This window comes from Pavona decussata, unplaced genomic scaffold (genome assembly GCF_977016875.1).
Source record: "Pavona decussata unplaced genomic scaffold, jaPavDecu1.1 SCAFFOLD_366, whole genome shotgun sequence".
In the NCBI taxonomy this organism is placed as follows: domain Eukaryota; kingdom Metazoa; phylum Cnidaria; class Anthozoa; order Scleractinia; family Agariciidae; genus Pavona; species Pavona decussata.
This window is the reverse complement of record NW_028145742.1, coordinates 2134254-2154216: the sequence shown is the minus strand read 5'-3', so window position 1 is coordinate 2154216 and position 19963 is coordinate 2134254. Positions and strand designations below refer to the sequence as shown.

Genomic DNA, 19963 nt, shown 5'->3' with positions numbered 1-19963 from the left:
CCGTTTGTGTATATTGGACATGAGTGGGAGGATTGGGTTCGAGCAAGCCGTATGTCTCTATCGTGTTCCTTAATCCTTTCATGCATAGATCTTCCCGTCTCTCCAATAGAGACCTTGCCACACTCACAGGGAATCTTGTAGACTACTCCGTTTTGTTTTGCAGGGTCGACAGTGTCCTTAGGTCGCACTAGGTGTGATCTAAGTGTTGTGTCAGATCTGAAAACTGTCCGTATGCCTTGCTGTTGCAGGCAACGGCGAAGAGCCTCTGATAACCCTTTGACGTATGGTAGCACCGCAGTAGATTTAATTTCAGGCGCAGGTTCTTTTGTGGCTGTTTGTTTCTTTGTTTTCGTAATGTTTTTAACAAACGAAGACGGATAACCGTTAGAAACAAGAACTTATGAGAGGTGTTTCTTTTCTTGCGAGATAACTGATGGTTTAGTTATGAGGTGTTTCGATATACCGACTTCTTAATAAAGACCCAACGGACCGTTTGAGCCGAAAGTTGACTGAAAAGCTTCTGAACCTGAAGCGAGGTGGGCACCTGACAGAGTCCGTATATAATAAGATCAGGCCCAAACATAAGCAACCACCTAGAATCTATGGCCTTCCTAAGATACACAAGGTAAATACACCACTGGGACCTATAGTTTCTTGTGTGAACACCTTTGCTTATGATCTGTCTTCCTACCTAGCCGATGTGTTATCTCCCTTAACAGGGAAATCAGAGTATACAGTTAACAACTCAGCTCATTTCGTGTCCACTATCAACGGTGAGAGGGTACTAGAGAGCGAGATCATGGTGTCTTTTGACGTAGAATCACTGTTCACAAACGTACCTATCGAAGACGCCGTACAAGCCGCGCTACGGAAACTAGAGGCTGACCCGTGTCTTGCTAACCGCACTACTTTAACACCTGCACAGATTGCGGACCTCTTGGATTTCGTTCTAAGATCCACAGACTTCCAGTATAATGGATTAATTTATGAGCAACAAGAGGGAGCAGCCATGGGTAGCCCAGTATCCGCTGTCATAGCTAACCTGAAAATTTTGAATTCTTCCTTAAACGGGATAGGGAAATCGGAAAATTGTGTCTTAAACAGGGTCAGGGTTTGAACGCCCGGGCCGCACCTCCCTACCCAAGCATCTGTTGAGTACCCCCCCCCCCCCCCCCGGGATCTAGAGTAACGTTACCCATCACGCGTACGTTTATATTCTTGTACGTTTTTGAATGTTTCGCTGTTTATATTTTTAAAGGAAATTCAGGGGAAAGCATTTGTTATTCACCTTTCATTTGAAGACAGCAATCGTTTCTACATTGATTGTTTTTCTATAGTAAATGTGAGACATCTTTATCTATCTTGGGCCGCGAGGTCATGGACTGATTTAGTTGCCAAATTTTCGGTTAAACAAAACTAACTTTGAGGCACTCAGGTTAGCCTAAAAAACACTCCGGTTAGCCTAAAGAGCACCCCAGTTGGCCTAAATAGCACAATAGGTTAGCTTAAATAGCTCCCCGGTTAGCTTAACGGTTGGCAGTTTATGTTGGGGTTGTTCATGCCTCGCATGCCTCGCATGTCAGTGTTCATGCGTCGCACATCTGGCTCGCATATTGTAAACACTCCTCATGGCCCGAAAACAAAGAACGCGACCGAGAATTTAAAGAATTTGATAACACGACAGAAAACGTAACACGTACCAGCCGAGTACAAAAAACGAGACCGAGAACAATAACTCGTGGCCCGAAGTCTTATCTCTCGGCCCATCACGACCCCAAAAAGAAAAAAGAATTTGATAATGCTACCGAAACCTTAACTCGGTCCGCCTTACGGCCCGAGTAATTAGTTGTCTGTTGTTGTTGTTGTTGTTGTTGTTGTTGCAACAATAAGCTTTTGTTTCGAAACAATACTTAAGATACATCTTTACATTTGCATTACAGGTTATATCGGGGTTTGATCAACATTACACACAGTCAGAAATTCTTTCAGTTATTGATGGGATGAGCTACCCAGGAGGTTCAACTGGAACTGGAAATGCACTGCTGAAAGCCAAGTCGGATCTTTTTGATAAAAGCGCCCGTCCTGGAATCCCTAACATTGCCATAATTATTACTGATGGTGTATCAAATGATAATGTTGGCGCGCCTGCGCAGCAGCTGAGAGACTCAGGGTGTACCGTGTTTAGTGTAGGAGTCGGCAACGGCTATGATATGGAACAGCTGAGAGAAATGGCTACAGATCCAGACGCACAGCACGTTTTCAAAGCGAAATTCGAATCACTTGACTCGATTGTCGACGCAATCGTGGGAGTCGCCTGTAATGGTACGTTGATAGATTGCCCAGGAGAGGTGAATAATCAAAAGGACTGTTTTTGATGACTCACATCTAAAAGCCACAGGAAGAAGGAATTAAGCAACGATTGGTGACCTCGTTTCGGCTTAAGCAAAGATGCCAGTCAACAAATGAATAGAACTGTGATTGCTATTGTTTTCTGATTATCCAATAAAAACTGTACAGTATTCTAGTAATAAAGTTGTGATTGTCGGTAGTCATATTAAAGCTATCTTCTCTAATCTGCTTCACAGGTGCAGGAGGATCAATTCATCCACAAAGTAAGTGTGTTGTGCATTTTAAATTTCAACTGGTTGATACTAAAAATTGATGACACAGTCCGTTTAGCAATTGAATAGAACACGCCCTCTGATGTCAGTGTTACTTTATCAGTTGCTGATATTTAGCTTCTGAATTTGCAGAGCCATTGCCCGAGCTTCCACCGACCACAGTTCAGCAAACTAGTAAGAAGTAGATGTATTAGAAAAGCCTGTCCAAGAGAGTCGCCTCCTCTTGAACAGAGAGAGTTTATTATAGACTGGCCAATCGCATGTCATCCTGCCATTAATCGTTTATTACCAAATTCATTTGATATAAAAATACAGTAGATGGCGTCTGAAAATAATTACGTGTTATGAATGCTTAATACACATTGATTCTACTTTCTTCATATGGAATGATGACCTATTCATACCAACGCCAGCTTAGTTTTTTTGGCAGTCTTGAAGCATACTGTCTTGATAAAGATTTGAAACGGAACAATATAATGACAAGACTACTACCAGAAACTCTCTTCAAGATCTGTTATACGTCTACACAATATCGAAATACTTCTCCATAAATAATTCCAAGCATTCTTTTTCCTCACCAGGGTGTACTGCCAAAGTAGACCTGGCTGTTCTGCTGGATGTCTCAGACAGAATAGATAACCAACAGCAAGGAAACTTCCAAAAATGCCAGACATTCTTGAAAACGTTTCTCAGCTCATTTAATATCAAGAAGGATGGCACACACGTAGGACTTGTGTTGTTTTTCATGACGTCACAGGTGTATTTCGGTTTTGAGAAATATCTTGATGTTCAATCAATAACAGTTGCTATCGACAAAATACCATATCCGAATAAAGGCTCTAACATTGGAGTGGGCCTCAATCTGGTGCGAACTGGTCTGTTTGACGTGAGTGCGAGGCAGGGAATAAGGAACGTTCTACTTGTTATCACTGGAGGACCTTCTCAGGTGAGATTATTATACAGATATTAAAAAGAATTATACAGATATTAAAAAGATTCTACAAAAAAATTCTAACTAAAAACAGTCACGCAGTTTTATTTTCTGCGTACAGTTTAATAGAGGCGTCCCAAACCATTTATTGGCATTTGCGATTTGATCAATTGTTCTAGTTGGCCGTAATTCCGTACGGTCCTATAGAACACAATCAGTAATGTATGTGCAGCCACATGTGTTTTGAACATATCCCTGGTACTGTAAAGATATATTCACAAACTACGATCAAGTGTCCCCTATACATTCTAAGCACGACAGTTGTGCTGATTTCCATTGCAAAGTAACGGCAAAGCAAACCTTACACAAGCCGAACACTACTAAATGAGTATGATGACTGCGTTTTAACTGGACAGGGGGTATCATCAAGTGTCCTGACGTGAAAACGGAGCAAGAACTACTATTGCATCTTAAGTCAAAATTCAACCGAAAATGCACTGAATTCGCCGTAAGCTAGGAAAAGAAAGTACACATCCTGATGGAATCCGCAGGGGAACACAAAAAATTGAAAAGGAAACGCAACACCCACCAGGACGTTAAACCTTTGGCATTGTATCCTACACCTGTTTTGGTTTGTCCTACCTGTAGGGGCCTAAAACACTCTTCGCAAAGAGGAGACGAATTCTCTGGTGTTTGTGCTTTGGCCTTGTTTCTGGAATGGAGGCATCTGTCACTTGTTACTTGACTCAGTTGACTGTGAACAGTAGGCTTGCAATTTGCACCAACAAGCAGTCTGGTAAAGTCCCCCACACTGTGTTGTAAAGCACATTACATGTCATTATCATTATCTATCAAGGCTAAAGCTTACACAGCCAAGGAGAAGAGGAATTAGCCAGTGAAAGATCCACCAGACCTATTCTTGCTATAATCTACGGCTCTAGTTTTTTCATTTCTTCAAGTCCTAATCCTGGTGTTCTTTGTCTAATTTTTACCGTTTTCGTCATAGGACGATGTAAAGGAGCCTTCAAAGAAGTTGCGAGACATGGGAGTGACAATCTTCTGTTTAGGGTTAGGAATTGGAATTCAAAGAAACCAGTTAGCACTGATGGCAACCGACCCTGACACCAATCATGTTATTACTGCAGGATATGATGAGTTCGATCAGGTGCTTCCAAAACTCAAGAGGGTATGCTGTAAAGGCGAGTATGCTGGTAGCCCAACCCGGAAAATGTCCAACGTGCTCGAATGTTAATGATGTACAAATCGAAATAGGTGTCCGAACTTAGCTCATTGTTGCTCAATTACAATATCAGTTTGAGGGACCGCCTCGGTACCTTTATCAACGACTATAATTTCAGAGATTAAATTCAGTTCGCAACGTTCTGGTATTATCCGTATAATCTAGCCAATCAGAATGTCGTAATTACCATGAAAACCCTCCTGCTTTATATTTCTAAAGTTGATCTGTTGACAGCTGATACTGAAATAATCTCTATCTTTGATTCTGTATGTTACAGCATGTTCCAGGGTCTTCTCGATATTAAAAATGGCAGAATGGACAAGACTCTGGGACATGCTTGATATTGACCCCGGAAATGTGTACCAAATACGAAAATCAAGTGTGTTACGTGATAAAATACTTCACGATTCGTGGAGTATTTGGCAGCGTGTTCCAGGGTCTTCAATTATCCGCCATTTTGAATATTGCGAAGACCCTGGGAAAGAGGTCGACTTGCTTTCTCTAACAGGTTTGTCTAACTTGTCAAACTTGTTTTCAACAGCGTGCGGCGGATCACTATCAACAGTGCCTGCATCAGGTAATAAATTACTGAACTGATTAAATAATATAACAAGTTTAAGATATTTTTCTGTTATCGGAAACTGAACGTCTATTTGATGTAGTGTAAACATAAATGATGCTAAGTTTCCCTTTTATCACAGGAAATGACATAACTTTTTTGTTGGCTTGATCAAATCTCCATGTTGTTCTCGGATGAAAATCGAGAAAACATTCCTTCTTCAACGCTTTTGAGGCATATAAAAGTGTCAAATTTTACTTCCGCTTAAGTACAATGCCGTGCGAGAAGGGAGACTTGGGACAGCCGGGCTGTGACGTCAGTACAGGAACGCTAGTCTCGCGATTTCTCTATTCCTCAGTTGCTTTTCGTATTCGGAGGAAACAAAACTATGTGAAAGAAATAAATGGGATTGTTGAATACTCAGAATAAAACAACTGAGGAATTAAAGAGTTCTGAAGCTTCTATGAGACAAGGTAACACTCTTGCCTCTTTTTACACGTTATACAATCCCCTTTTCCTACCAACTAGACATTTGGTAATCCCTGCATTTTTAGATCATAATTCCAGGTCATAAGATTTGAACGTATGGTGTACATTTCTGCGTCCTAGTTGAGCAGTTGTTTCTCGAATGACGATAGGATCACAAGTTGCTATTTTTCTCTGATCATAGAATGCAAGGCAAAGGTTGATCTGGCAGTTATCGTCGATGGTTCAGGAAGCATAGAAAATGCTGGAATTGGGAACTATGATAAGGTTAAGAAGTTTGTCAAAGCGCTGACCAGAGCCTTTGAAGTGTCCAAAGATGGAACTCATGTTGGAATCATCAGCTATAACCGTGAAGCAAAGGTAGAATCACTCAGTCACTTCTGGGTTTACAATAAGTGGTTTTTCCCATGTTTTAATAAATTGACTTTGGACCAGGTTTTAAGATAAGATAAGATAAGATAAGATAAGATGACGTAGGAAGCATACCCTTACTGGTTCAGTACAAACTGCACCAGCTAGTTTACAGGTATGCCACGATAAAAAAAAAAAGAAAAAATCATTAATCAGACAGCAAAAGACAATAAAGATGGTAAAACTATATTGAAAAAAAAAATTATTTACAGGATAAGAAAGCAAGTAGATATTCACAAGATGCTTTGATGTTTTCTAAACATCAAAGTATCATTTACATTGCAGGTTATATCGAGGTTTGATCAACATTACACACAGTCAGAAATTCTTTCTGTAATTGATGGGATGAGCTACCCAGGAGGAGGAACTAGAACTGGAAATGCGCTGCTGAAAGCCAAGTCGGATCTTTTTGACAAAAGCGCCCGTCCTGGGATCCCTAACATTGCTATAATTATTACTGATGGTGTATCAAATGATAATGTTGGCGCGCCTGCGCAGCAGCTGAGAGACTCAGGGTGTACCGTGTTTAGTGTAGGAGTCGGCAACGGCTATGATATGGAACAGCTGAGAGAAATGGCCACAGATCCAGACTCGAAGCACGTTTTCAAAGCTAAATTCGAATCACTTGAGTCGATCATCGACGAAATCGTGGGAGTGGCCTGTAATGGTACGCTGATAGATCGCCCAGGAGCCCGTTTCTCGAAAGTCCTGGTAACTTACCGGGCCCAATAAGTGTCTTTGGTGATAAATGTTTCTTAACAGAAGTAAATTTTTGTTAGCTTTGAATACTAAATTTTAAAATCATATAATTCTATGACAACATTGGCCGAGTACCATGTCTGTAATCACTGTGTAATCGGCAAAAAAACATTTCAAAATATACTTATCGGGCCCGGTAAGTTACCGGGACTTTCGAGAAACGGGCGAATAATTATAAGGACTGTTTTTAATGACTCACATCTAAAAGCCACAGGAAGAAGGAAATAAGCGAAGATTGGTGACCTCGTTTCGGGTTTCGAAAATTTAAGGTGGTTCTGAACCCCTCCATATAAGGTTTTTTAAACTTTGCAAAACGTTGTATCTTAACATGCTGGTCATAGTTCCATAATAAAAGCTTTTGGTCACCAAGCTCGTTTTTGAGTTACAAGTTCTTAAAGCTAACATTATGAGTGTTTTCAACAGGTTATACCGTTGCTGTGGTAACATATTATGTTAAGAAAATGACCATGACTTCTTCGATAATGCTGGAAAAGGCATTTGTTTAATACTATTACTGTCGCATAAACCAATTTAGAGTGATTTTGTACTATTGATCCATCAAAGTGTAAGTTCTAGAAACTGCTGAACTGTTGTGAGCCACCTTAAGCAAAGATGCTAGTCAACAATAGAATTGACTGTTATTGTTTTCTGATTATCCGATAAATCATGTATTTTAGTGATAAAGTTGCGATTGTCAGTAGTAATTTGAGGATATCTTCTCTAATCTGTTTCACAGGTGCAGGAGGATCAATTCAGCCACCAAGTGAGTGTATTCTACATCTTTACCCTTATACGTTTCAACTGGTTGATACTAAAAATTGATGACACAGTCCGTTTAGTAATTGAATACAACATAAATAAATAAATAAATAAATAAATAACCTTTACTTACCAGCTGGCTGGCAGACCAGCTGGCTATTTACAAGCGCGTCCGAAGAGTTGGACTCCTGATTAGAACCTCTGACTCCGGTCAGGGCGGGACTTGGACCAGGACCTCCAGATTTCAAGTCCGGGGCCCTAACCACTCGACCACGCTGCCTCCTGCCTCCCCCCTCTGATGTCAGTGTTACTTTATTGCTGATATTTAGCTTCTGAATTTGCAGAGCCATTGCCCAAGCCACCGACCACAGCTCAGCAAACTAGTAAGAAGTAGATGTATTAGAAAAGCCTGTCCAAGAGAGTCGCCTCTTCTTGAACAGAGAGAGTTTATAATAGACTGGCCAATCGCATGTCATCCTGCCATTAATCGTTTATTAGAAAATTCATTTGATATAAAAATACAGTAGATGGCGTCTGAAAATAATTACGTGTTATGAATGTTTAATACACATTGATTCTACTTTCTTTATACGGAATGATGGCCTATTCATACCAACGTCAGCTCAGTTTTTTCTGTTCGGTTCATTGGCAGTCTAGGAGCATACTGTCTTAGAAAGATTTGAAACGGAACAACGCTAAAGATAATGACAACACTACTACCAGGAACTCTCTTCAAGCTCTGTCATACTTCTACACAATATCGAAATACTTCTCCATGAATAATTTCAAGCATTCTTTTTCCTCACCAGGGTGTACTGCCAAAGTAGACCTGGCTGTTCTGCTAGATGTCTCTGAGAGAATAGATTACCAACAGCAAGGAAACTTCCAACAATGCCAGACATTCTTGAAAACATTTCTCAGCTCATTTAATATCAAGAAGGATGGCACACACGTAGGACTTGTGTTGTTTTTCATGACGTCACAGGTGTATTTCGGTTTTGAGAAATATTTTGATGTTCAATCGATAACAGTTGCTATCGACAAAATACCATATCCGAATAAAGGCTCTAACATTGGAGTGGGCCTTAATCTGGTGCGAACTGGTCTGTTTGACGTGAGTGCGAGGCAAGGAATAAGGAACGTTCTACTTGTTATCACTGGCGGACCTTCTCAGGTGAGATTATTATAAAAATATATCACATCACAGTAAAATTCCATTGCGCAAATGCCACACAGCAACATTCAAATCCTAGCAGTGTGCAGGATGTTTGTCACAAGAATGTGGCTCCCACGAGTCTGATATAGCTCTGTTGTAGAGCATCCGAACTAGTGATCAGAAGTTCATAGTGTCGACCCCTGTTGGGAGAACTCGGATTTTCTTTTTCTAAGTATGCCTGTGTCATTCAATGAATACCACATCATTCTCATAAAAAACATCTCTGGTACTAACTTATAGAGGAGTAGCACTACAAAAAGGTTATTAAGAGTGACTCAATTTCTTCTTTTGTGTACAAATGATAGTAGTAGAGGCGTCAAAAAAATTCAATAGCATGCATATATGTGATTTCATCTCTTGTTTTAGCCAGTCGTAATTCTGTTTTATAACAAATGGCTGGTACTGTGCTTGGATATGTTTTCGTTGTTTTTTATCTCAGTTAATTTTTAGCTTTCCTTTGTTGTTATGGATTGTAAAGAGTGTGAAAAAAGGAAAACATCCATAACAACACTGAAAGGAAAACTAAACATTAACTGAGATAAAAAATTGACTACAACAGATAGTTTCAGAAAATACAACAACGTTTCTCCAATACATTCTAAGCACGACAGTTATACTGATTTCTATTGCAAAGTAACGGCAAATCAAATCCCTTTCTAACCGAGAAATGACGAAATAAACGTTGTACTTCTCTTTCCACAACTTCCAATTCTCAGCGATTTCTCCTGTAGTCGTCAACTCTAAATGCTGGGGCGGAAAGATCTAGTCAAACATTGTCGATTGCGAAGTTTGAGGCTGAGCCGTTACGCCGAGGCTTGAACCGAAATTTTCTTCATCTCCTGGCATCGTAGACGGTTTACGTTGTCGACAACGAACACAGAGTTAAACGCACGCTGCCACCATGTTATAACAGCACAGGCAAACGTTGTGAAAACTCGAAAGAAGAGCCTTTAAAACCAGAGATCTTAACTACGATCCTACATCTTACAACTGACGCTATAACACCTTCCTAGAATAATAAACCACATTGAAACTGCATAAATTACATTGAAGCATACACGCGAAACAATCTAACACATTATGACACCTTGCTCAAGCCAAACACTAAATGCATGCACCCTGTGGGAACCCACGGAGAAACGAAAAACATGATGGAAAACGAAGCAGAACACTCGCCGCACAGAAACTATTGAAAAAATTATAAGGCCGCTAAAGCTTACACAGCTGAGGAATTAAGGAATAGGGAATTAGCAGGTTTAAAATTGAGGGATATTGGCCCAAAGATCTATCCTCGTCGTTTCTTGACGCCGCCTCAGGCCTTAGTTGTATTCGTTATACTCGAAGAATAAGCCTTTATGCTTTGATTCAGTGAACTCCCTTAACAGCGAAATCATCAACTCTAATTCAATTTGCTCTTTTAATAAAGCCCTTTAAAGAAATATAAATAACACCTTGTTTTCTAGCTTATTACTTTTATCAATTTAACGTCCTTACGCTATGTAACTAACTTAATTATTTGTTATCAACTTAGTTTAACTGGGGAGACCGAAGCACGCATAAGCTTTCTAGTCAGTTGTTTTCGGCCTCCTCGCCACTTTTTCTTTGTAACTTGATTTAAATTATTTGATTGTGTCTTGTTTGTAATATCTTTTTGTGGCGAAATAATTTAAAAAAATTTAAAATGGTAATAATCTATTCTCATAGGACGATGTACAAGAGCCTTCAAAGAAGTTGCGAGACATGGGAGTGACAATCTTCTGTTTAGGGTTAGGAATTGGAATTCAAAGATACCAGTTAGCACAGATGGCAACCGACCCTGACACCAAACATGTTATTACTGCAGGATATGATGAGTTCGATCAGGTGCTTCCAAACCTCAAGAGGGTATGCTGTCAAGGCGAGTATGTTGATAGCCGAACCGGGAAAATTTCCAACGTGTTGGAATGTTAATGATGTACTCCAGTCAAAATAGGTGTACCGAACTTAGCGCATTGTTACTCAATTACAATATCATGCAGTTTGAGGGACTACCTCAGTATCCTAATCAACTTTCTGATAGCGTCCGTATCATCTAGCCAATCAAAACACTCCAAGTATCATGAAAGATATGGTCTTATCAAACTTATTAATAATTCATGAAGAGAAAACAATGGAAATCACTGCAGTGGAGGAGGTTTGGAAATTTTACCTTAATTATCATAAAATCCGGTGAATTTTGCTTTGAATTTTCTCAGGATTATTAATGGTCGAGAAGCTATAGCAAACACTCGAAAGAGTATTTTATCCGAATTCTAAACATCTTGACGTTGATTAAAAAGACTCGTCTGCTCCTCGTTTTTTCAACCCACTTCTCGGAGTTTGAATATCGAATGAAACACTCTTCCTTGTGGTTGATATATTTTAAAAAATCCCTCCCATTTTCACATTTCTGCATTTGATTTGTTGGCAACCTATACTGAAGTAAACGTCTTGTGAATGAATAAGAAATCTTTGTCACTTGCTCGCACAAACAGATCATGCATTTTGTCTAACTTGTCAAAACTCTTCTTCAACAGCATGCGGTGGAACACTATCTACAGTGCCATCACCAGGTAATATATTACTCGACTGATTAAATAATACAACAAGTGGACTATGTCAGCTGGAGCACATGCACAGTAGAGTCCGGTTGAGAATAATTTGCTTACAGCCCGTCGCGAGATTTTTGCTTTATCACCATTGCAAAAGCTTTCAAAAATATCACAACAAACCGAACTTTTGTAAATAAAACATTCAGCTAACTTTCCGAAGATGAACGCGATTCAAACAGATGAAAACAGCTTCTTGAACTCTCCGAAGGTATTTGACAAAGTTGGGCCAACGATTTCAAAGTGCTTCACATCAACTCGCGCATGCACTTGGGGTAACATAGTCCCTTTAAGCAACCTTTTCTTGAAATAGGCGTTTATTTCGATGCAGTGCAACACAAATGGTACCGCGGTACTTATCTTAGACTATCTTGTTCGAAAATTTTAGCCGACTCAGTTTGAACGAAAAAAAGTGTTGAGAAGGTTTGAAAAAAAAAATTCTGACTCTTATTTTCAGAGTCACCCGACGGTTCGTTTTGGTGAAAAGATATTAACCGCCTCAAAACTTGGGTTTAAATTGTGAAGATAAACTAGAGTTTTCTTTGGAAAAATATTACCCGAAGCCTTTTCTTATCGAAGGGGAAAACACGTCGTTAGAGGTGCGGAAAAAGGCAGCTAGCATTTTTTGGAAAATCAACCGCAGTTCTTAACTGTTCGTTGAATAGAATTCCTTTCCCAAAAATTTTTGGCAATTAAAACGTTCAGCTAAAGCATCCCAACAGATCAAAATGGCGTCAGCTTTCACAAACGTTCTTTTAAAGGGTCGTTGAATGACGCGGAAATGGAGGAAACAATATTTCCACTATTTTTGCTTTCATTAGTGTTCTTGTTGGGTGCCTCTGTATTTCCTGTGCAAGTATTATGGGCGGTTCACCAGACTGTAACATCTACGTTATAATCGATACACATATGTTTAATGCTTTAGGTGTATGCATTGGGATAAACGGTTCTGTAGCGTCTGCAAGCCAAGGCAGCATTCTTGCCTCGCATTACACGTATCGATGCCCATTTTCTACAAACTAGGCATTTGCTAATCTCTGCATTTTTAGATCATAATTTCTGGTCATAAGATTTGAATGTTAGTGTACTTTTGTGCGTGTTGAGCATGCAGTTGCTTCGCCAGTGATGATGATGATCAGATGATAGGATCATAAGTTTTTATTTTTATCTGACCATAGAATGCAAGGCAAAGGTTGATCTGGCGTTTATCGTCGATGGTTCAGGAAGCATTGAAAATGCTGGAATTGGGAACTATGATAAGGTTAAGAAGTTTGTCAAAGCGCTTACCAAGGCATTTGAAGTGTCTAAAGAGGAAACTCATGTTGGAATCATTAGCTATGACAATGAAGCAAAGGTATAATAACAACAATAAAATAATAAAGATTATGCCCATGACGGTGGAAATACCTCTTTTATCAAAGCGAATTCCTGGAGAAGATTATCCAATGGAAAACAAGTTGACAACAACAACTTTATTGAATGATCTAGGGTAAACCTTAGTATCATGGACTGGCCAACAGGTAGCAGTTGCCGATCTAGTCGGGCCCGTAATACATTCATTAGATACATTCTTAGCCAATGGGAGGCAAAGCAAACACCAATCATAAATTGCTAGCAAGAGTTTTCTGATTGGTTCATTGTGGTGTTTGCGTCTGTTGTGATTGGCCAGGTTTTGGTTTTCACTTTTACGACGCTCAATTGAAAGCGGCTTTAATATGTCAAGTAACAAGTGCAAGTCAAAATTGTATGTTGCCTAGGCATCTTCTAATTAGTTCCATTAACGCTGCTATAAAGAGTTTTCTGAATAAGAATTGCCTTTCAAATTAATCAGAGTATCATTTTATTATTGCAGATTATATCGGGCTTTGACGAGCATTACACACAGTCAGAAATTCTTTCTGTAATTGATGGGATGAGCTACCCAGGAGGAGGAACTAGAACTGGAAATGCGCTGCTGAAAGCCAAGTCGGATCTTTTTGACAAAAGCGCCCGTCCTGGAATCCCTAACATTGCTATAATTATTACTGATGGTGTATCAAATGATGATGTTGGCGCGCCTGCGCAGCAGCTGAGAGACTCAGGGTGTACCGTGTTTAGTGTAGGAGTCGGCAACGGCTATAATATGGGACAGCTGAGAGAAATGGCCACAGATCCAGACGCACAGCACGTTTTAGAAGCAAAATTTGAAGATCTTGACTCGATTGTCAAGGAAATCGTGGGAGTCACCTGTACTGGTACGTTAATAGACTGTCCAGGAGCGGTGAATCATTTAAGAGACTGTTGTGTTACGTTACGTACCCAAAAAACGCCACCGAAGGGTGAAGAAACAAAAAAGAAAAAACAAAAACACAACTAATTGCGCTTGCTCAACAGCACCGCAGTCATCTGGCCAATCAAAACGCCGCAACTATTATGTAAGATATCGTCATGAAAACCCTCCTGGTTTCATATTTCTTCATTTAACTATTGAAAGCCGACAGCGAAATAATCTTTAGTGTAATAAGAAATCTTTGTCACATTATCGCACTAACAGGTTTTGTCTAACTTGTCAAACTCGTTTTCAACAGCGTCCGGTGGATCTCAAGCAACAGTGAGATCATCAGGTAATACATTACTGAACTGGTTAAATAATATAAAACTTGTAAAATTTTTATTTCAGCTTAAGCAACTGACCTCGTCTTGAAATGGGCGTTTGTCAGAAAGTACAGACTTGTATCGATTCAGTATAACATAAATGATGCTGAGTTCCTCATCTCATCTTTTTCAAAATTTTTAAGTGACTCAGTTTGAAGGAAAAACGTTTCGGAAAGGATTCTAACACAAACAGACACTGACGGGATTAGTCAACTTATTTTGTTTCATAGTCGTAACAGCGCGAATCCAAAAACAGTAAACACTTATTATAATTTGTTGTAACATTGAAAAGTCGATGTCTGTTCCTAACTACCGAATAAGAGTTCAAATCACAGAAAATGTGAAAAACAGATTGTACCTCAAAAGTAATCGTCTGTCTCACGATTGTTTAGCACAGGTGTTGATCGCGATCACCTCGATCAACACCCGTACTACACAATCATGAGACAACATTTTGATCTATAATTTCAAACCACGATGACTAACACCTTTTTATAACAAATAGAGTGTAGTGTTGCATATAGAAGTAGTCTACGTGCTTCTCTAATTCTCTACAGTTCTCTGAAAGTTTAATAAAAGTCTTCGTTATAATCATTACACAATACATGATTTTTTTAAATCCTTTAGGAGGGCAGATTGCTCTCGACGGGGGTGGAGATACAGGCGGTGATGTAGGAGCTGTGGGAGGTCGTGCGGTTATCGGAGGAGGTGGAAGAAGCAGTTTGTCACAAATTGCAATCACGGGAGGTGGCGGTAGCAGCTCCAGTTCAGGGGGGAGTTCCTCCTCAATTATGACAAGCAAGCGTGGAGGGAGCAGTAATTCAAGTTCAAGGGAGAGTTCCTCTTCAATTGGCGGAAGTTCAACTTCTTCAAAAATAACTTCCATCAAAGGAAGTTCTGGACGGTCAAGTTCAGGTAGTCAGATTTACTCAAAAGACGAAAATTTGAAAAGTATAGGGAAGAAGATCATCTATAGCGGTAAATCGAAGAAATTCAGCAAGCAAGGAGACGTGGAAACCATAGCTGTCGGACGAGATGAAGAAGAGCGTGCAAAGGAAAATTTCTTCTCCGACGGACTATTAGGTACAGCTTTGACAATTATTAGACTGTTATTTGATATTTGTATTTAATGCTGAATCTAGCCAATAATTTAATTGAGAGGTGAGCAAAAACATAGGCAAGTATACGAAAATCATGTGAAATTGGCATGACGTTAGCACAAGCACAAGGGGGCTCCCAAATATAAGCTATATAGAAATGTGCCGCTTTGAAGGGTATGGTTTTGAACCAGTTTAGTCTGGGATAGGGTATAGAAATCAGCGAGGTTCTGTCTAGAATAGGGTATCATTTTCCAGGAAACTGATCAATAGCTTGAAGAATTTAGTATACACTAGGTTTCCCTGGAATTAACACTTAAAATGTCTGTTTTAGTTGTTGTTGTTGTTGTTGTTGTTGTTGTACTGACGTAGATTTGTTTCGGATGGACAGTGATAGTGACCGAGTTTCTGGAAAATAGCGAGTTTGGGATAGGGTAGGAATTTTTTGGTCCTTATTTTAGAATAGGGTTGCAAAATGTAGCCGAACTTGGTCTGGTTTAAGGTAGGAGTTTTTGAGTCCCATTAAACGGCACACCCCCACCCGAAAATTTTTTAGATTCCCCCCAGGTTATTATACCAGCTAGGGGTGTTCGTGCATATTTCGCAGGGGTCTTTCAAACTACCCACGGCCTCAGGAGATAAGCACAGGCTGAAGCGCAAGAATCCAGTAGTCAGCGCGGTGCGTTGTGCTTTGCTAAGATGGGTAGTCCTGCTGCTTATGCTTGCGCTTGCTTTTTCGACAGGTGCTTGACAATAAACCAGCTCAGAGGCTGCAGGGATAGTGATGCATGCATGTGGTCACATTTACATGTTGGAGTTTTGTCTTACAAACCATGAAACGTTTGAAAATTTAATAGATACACAGACTGACTGAGTTAAATGAGTAATAAAATAGCTTAAGCGTGGTCAAAAACCTGCTCTGATTTATTATTAAAATTCTCGTTAGTTTCTGTTCCAAGTCATGAGCACTGCCAAGAAAGGTACAGAAAGTGTTCAATACTGAACGGTTCTGTTTATCAGTTTGAATTTTGTAAGATAGAAGACTAATACAAGACACCAGCCCCCTCGCCCCACCCCCACCCCCCACCAGAACCACCAAGGCATACCTGAAAAGATAACAGATAAGATAAGATAAGAGTGCGAGCTAGACGTAAAGTATCCGCAATTGTCTCAAAATGACCTCAAAAGATGCAAGTTACCGAGTATGAGTACACTTAATTAGCCACGTCTTGCAAGCTTCATATGACACATGAAACAAACAGCAAATCAAAGACTGTTCGTACTAAGTGAATCAGCCATACTTTCCATAGGATAACTTTTATGATCTGTAATGTGTTACAGAAGCTAAATAAATAAATAAATAAATAAAGGAACAAAGTAAGTTAACATGTAAAAGCAAGATATAGCAGATTATGTGAAAATATGGTTCGCTGGCGAGGACTCGAACCACAGTCTCCTGCATTCAAGGCAGACGCGATAGCAACTACACCACAGGCGAACGTACAGAAGGAGTGGGCGAAATAACACACCTTATTCTTATTAATACTCGATCAAGTGTTGAGTAATGGAGCAGATAAATCATGCTCGTTTTGGTTTCTTTTGTTTATCAATACCATTAGGGAATATTGAAGAAAACTTTGAGAGCTTTTGTACAGCGCACAGTTAAAATGTAAGGAAAATGACCTACCGCCGGTAAGACTCTTCCAATCTTCTAACCAGGCGGTAAAATCAAATGGCATGAAATACAAATCAACCAGAAAATAACTCTTCCTTAGCTCTCCTTAAAGCTGCACAACTTTCTCACTTGTTGATTTACCCTGTACGAGAGTTTCTGTAAAATTATCTGCGACTGTACTGTTGAACGCGCATTGTTCAGTACTGTTGGTACTCTCAGTAATGGCGTTTTCTATTTAATAGAGAGATTTAGAATCGCGTTTACCGAAAATCGCAAATTTGAGATTCGCGTTTATGCTTAATTGAAAAAAATTAGTACATAGATGACAATAGTGCAAAATAATTATGGCCTTTGATACCACTTTAAAACAACTAAATTATACTGGGAAACTGAAAACAGCGAGCGGAAATGCAGGATAAACATGGTCACGTGGTCATTTCTGCCGTGTGCCGCTAGCGTATTTCTAAATGTCTCTAATGACTAATGAATTGCATGCTCATATGTGGACAATCGTCAAAACCATCTTTAAAATTTTTATCTTCTTCAGCCAATGTTCGTCCGGTGGCTCTGTTTCCTTTGAACGCCAGGTACGAAGCAAGAGACGTGATTGGAGGAAATCCTCCTGGAGAAATTAACCACGTGACACCAGCGCTTGGGCCGGATGGCAACGACGGTGGCTCACTCTCATTTCTTGGAACGCCAGAAAGTTACATCGAATTTCCAAATGATGGCAGATTGGATACAAAGGACTCCTTGACTATTTTGGCATGGATATTCCCAGAGAAGGAAGGACCTATCTTCAATTTTAAAAGGGATGGGTGGGGAGCAAATCTTTGGCTTGCACAACCGAGAAAATTACTTGCTCACTTTGTGGAACGAACTCATGACAAATTAAGCCAGCCTGATCCTTTGCAAAGCACTAAGGTTGTCCCAAATCGGTGGAATTATGTAGGCGCGACTTATGATCACACAACCGGAGAGGCCTGTTTGTGGGTAAAGGGTAAATGTGAAGACTCAAAAAATTTAGGCCACATTGAACTGGCAACTAACTACACCATAAGGATGGGAGCTCGAGAAGGAGATAGGAGAAATTTCCGAGGTCGTATTTCATGTTTGCAAGTTTATAACGAAGCACTGACATCGGGACAGATTAATAATGTAAAAGACAAGTGTAAACCTTACGAGCGATAATGATCAAATTAGAATGTGACGTTCCTCTATTCAAGATACCTGTTACCTTATCAGTTCAGTTTTATAAGGAATTTTACTTATCGAAATCCCATTATACCACCTATGTATTATATATTGTACCTGTAGACAATAGTGCATGTAAATTGGGATAGAATAAATTTTAGTTCCAATCAAGCTTAACACTGATGACGTGCACGTTGCTGTGACAACTAAGGATCTTGTCTCTCTCAACTCACTACAAGTTGGAGTTCGATTCTTCTTAGCTTTACAAGAGGTTCTAGACCGATTATTTTTTAAGCACCATTTTCTGCAAGGTCAGTGAGTTACCTTCTAATGTTTCTTTCAGTATTGCTGTCTTCCATACGGATTGCCAATGCGTAAAACCGTTAGAAAGAATCTTTACCTGTATTACTATAACATTGTTTGGGGTTCAACTTACAAAACTAACCTCCGTCGTCTTGTGATTTTACAAAAACGAGTCGTTAGAATTATAAGTAAGTCTACTTTTGATGCCCCTTCAGACCCTATCTTCAAGGAACTTCATATACTTAAGTTCGATAACATCCATTCTTTAGAACTAGGTAAATTTATCTACTCTTATAAAAAAATCTCTTCTACACTGTAAGTTTAAGAATGCATTCCCCCTTAATAACCAAACTCATTCCTACAACACAAGAATTGCTCATGCTTTTAACTTGCCCTTTTGCAGAACCAACGCCAGACAATTTTCTGTACCCTATCAAAGATCTAAGTACTTTAATTCTTTAGATAAAGACATTTATAACTCAGTATCTCTTTCCCCCTTTAAATCTACCCTTAAACAATATATCAGTCTACAGCAACTACTAAATTTCTATTTTTGACCTTGCATGCTATTTTTTCTCAAATATTTATTGATCGTTTCCCGTCTATTCGTTTTAACTGTAATTGTATCGACCGTCTCACAGTCTTCAAACATTATATGTAATAAATAAATAAATAATAAATAAATAAATAAATAAAATAAATAAATAAATAACCTTTATTTACCCTCGGCAGTGTTTATAGCACAAGTGCTAGTGGGACCGAGCAGTAAGCTTCATAAAGAAATAATATAAATTGAAATAACATGGTTAAAAATCCCAACTCTGCCACGAGGAAGCCTTATTCTATAAGCCCTATGGTTGAACCAGGATGATACTTCTTCGTCTTCTTCTCAATACTTCTATCCTGGTTCAATGTATGAGAAAATACACAAATAAATTTGCCGAACGAGCAATTCCTCTTTTAAAATTATACAATCCCTCCCGCTGTGCACCGAACCCTACGCCGCCAACTAGATTCGTTGCTTCTTTTCACGAAGAAATATTTATATGCATGCAAAATGACTGAGTCACACCCTAGCTTTGTGCAGTTTTTAACTAACCTAAAATTTCAATGGAAAAGTGAGAATTTAATATAACTTTCCTCTCTCTATATATCAGATATATGCTACAAAGATCTCCTCCTTACTTTGTTTAACTTCGCTCAATATTTTTTTCTTTCATTTAGTATATTTAGCTATTTATTTATCTATTTATTTCTTATTTAATTATCTATCTTTTGGCCTCTTTTCCTCTATTAAATGTATGTGCAATGTTGTAAACACTGTAAATATTAATAGTAAAGCGAGATATTGTAAGATATTGTAAGTATTGTGAACACTGTAGGTATTATTAGTATTGTAAGTATAGCATGATTGTTTACGGTTAGTATAGTAAGTATTGTAACTTTGTAAG

General features: G+C 39.2%; 1 protein-coding gene and 1 long non-coding RNA gene across 2 annotated transcripts in view; one reads left to right on the top strand and one right to left on the bottom strand.

Annotated features, from left to right (window-relative positions):
* The window catches only part of LOC146452736 (uncharacterized), a 32672-nt gene extending 13541 nt beyond the window's left edge, over positions 1-19131 (top strand). The window contains exons 11-28 of the mRNA XM_085097732.1: positions 1941-2322; positions 2586-2612; positions 2754-2795; positions 3203-3567; positions 4559-4763; positions 5064-5369; positions 6022-6197; positions 6534-6915; positions 7744-7770; positions 8111-8149; positions 8576-8940; positions 10687-10879; positions 11538-11573; positions 12788-12963; positions 13462-13843; positions 14177-14212; positions 14871-15326; positions 17563-19131. Of these exons, the coding sequence (XP_084953858.1) occupies positions 1941-2322; positions 2586-2612; positions 2754-2795; positions 3203-3567; positions 4559-4763; positions 5064-5369; positions 6022-6197; positions 6534-6915; positions 7744-7770; positions 8111-8149; positions 8576-8940; positions 10687-10879; positions 11538-11573; positions 12788-12963; positions 13462-13843; positions 14177-14212; positions 14871-15326; positions 17563-18206 (4239 nt within the window). The 3' untranslated portion in view covers positions 18207-19131. The remainder of the gene's footprint in view (positions 1-1940; positions 2323-2585; positions 2613-2753; positions 2796-3202; positions 3568-4558; positions 4764-5063; positions 5370-6021; positions 6198-6533; positions 6916-7743; positions 7771-8110; positions 8150-8575; positions 8941-10686; positions 10880-11537; positions 11574-12787; positions 12964-13461; positions 13844-14176; positions 14213-14870; positions 15327-17562) is intronic.
* Positions 1-19963, bottom strand: part of LOC146452729 (uncharacterized) — a 65342-nt gene that overhangs the window by 13688 nt on the left and 31691 nt on the right. The window lies entirely within an intron of this gene.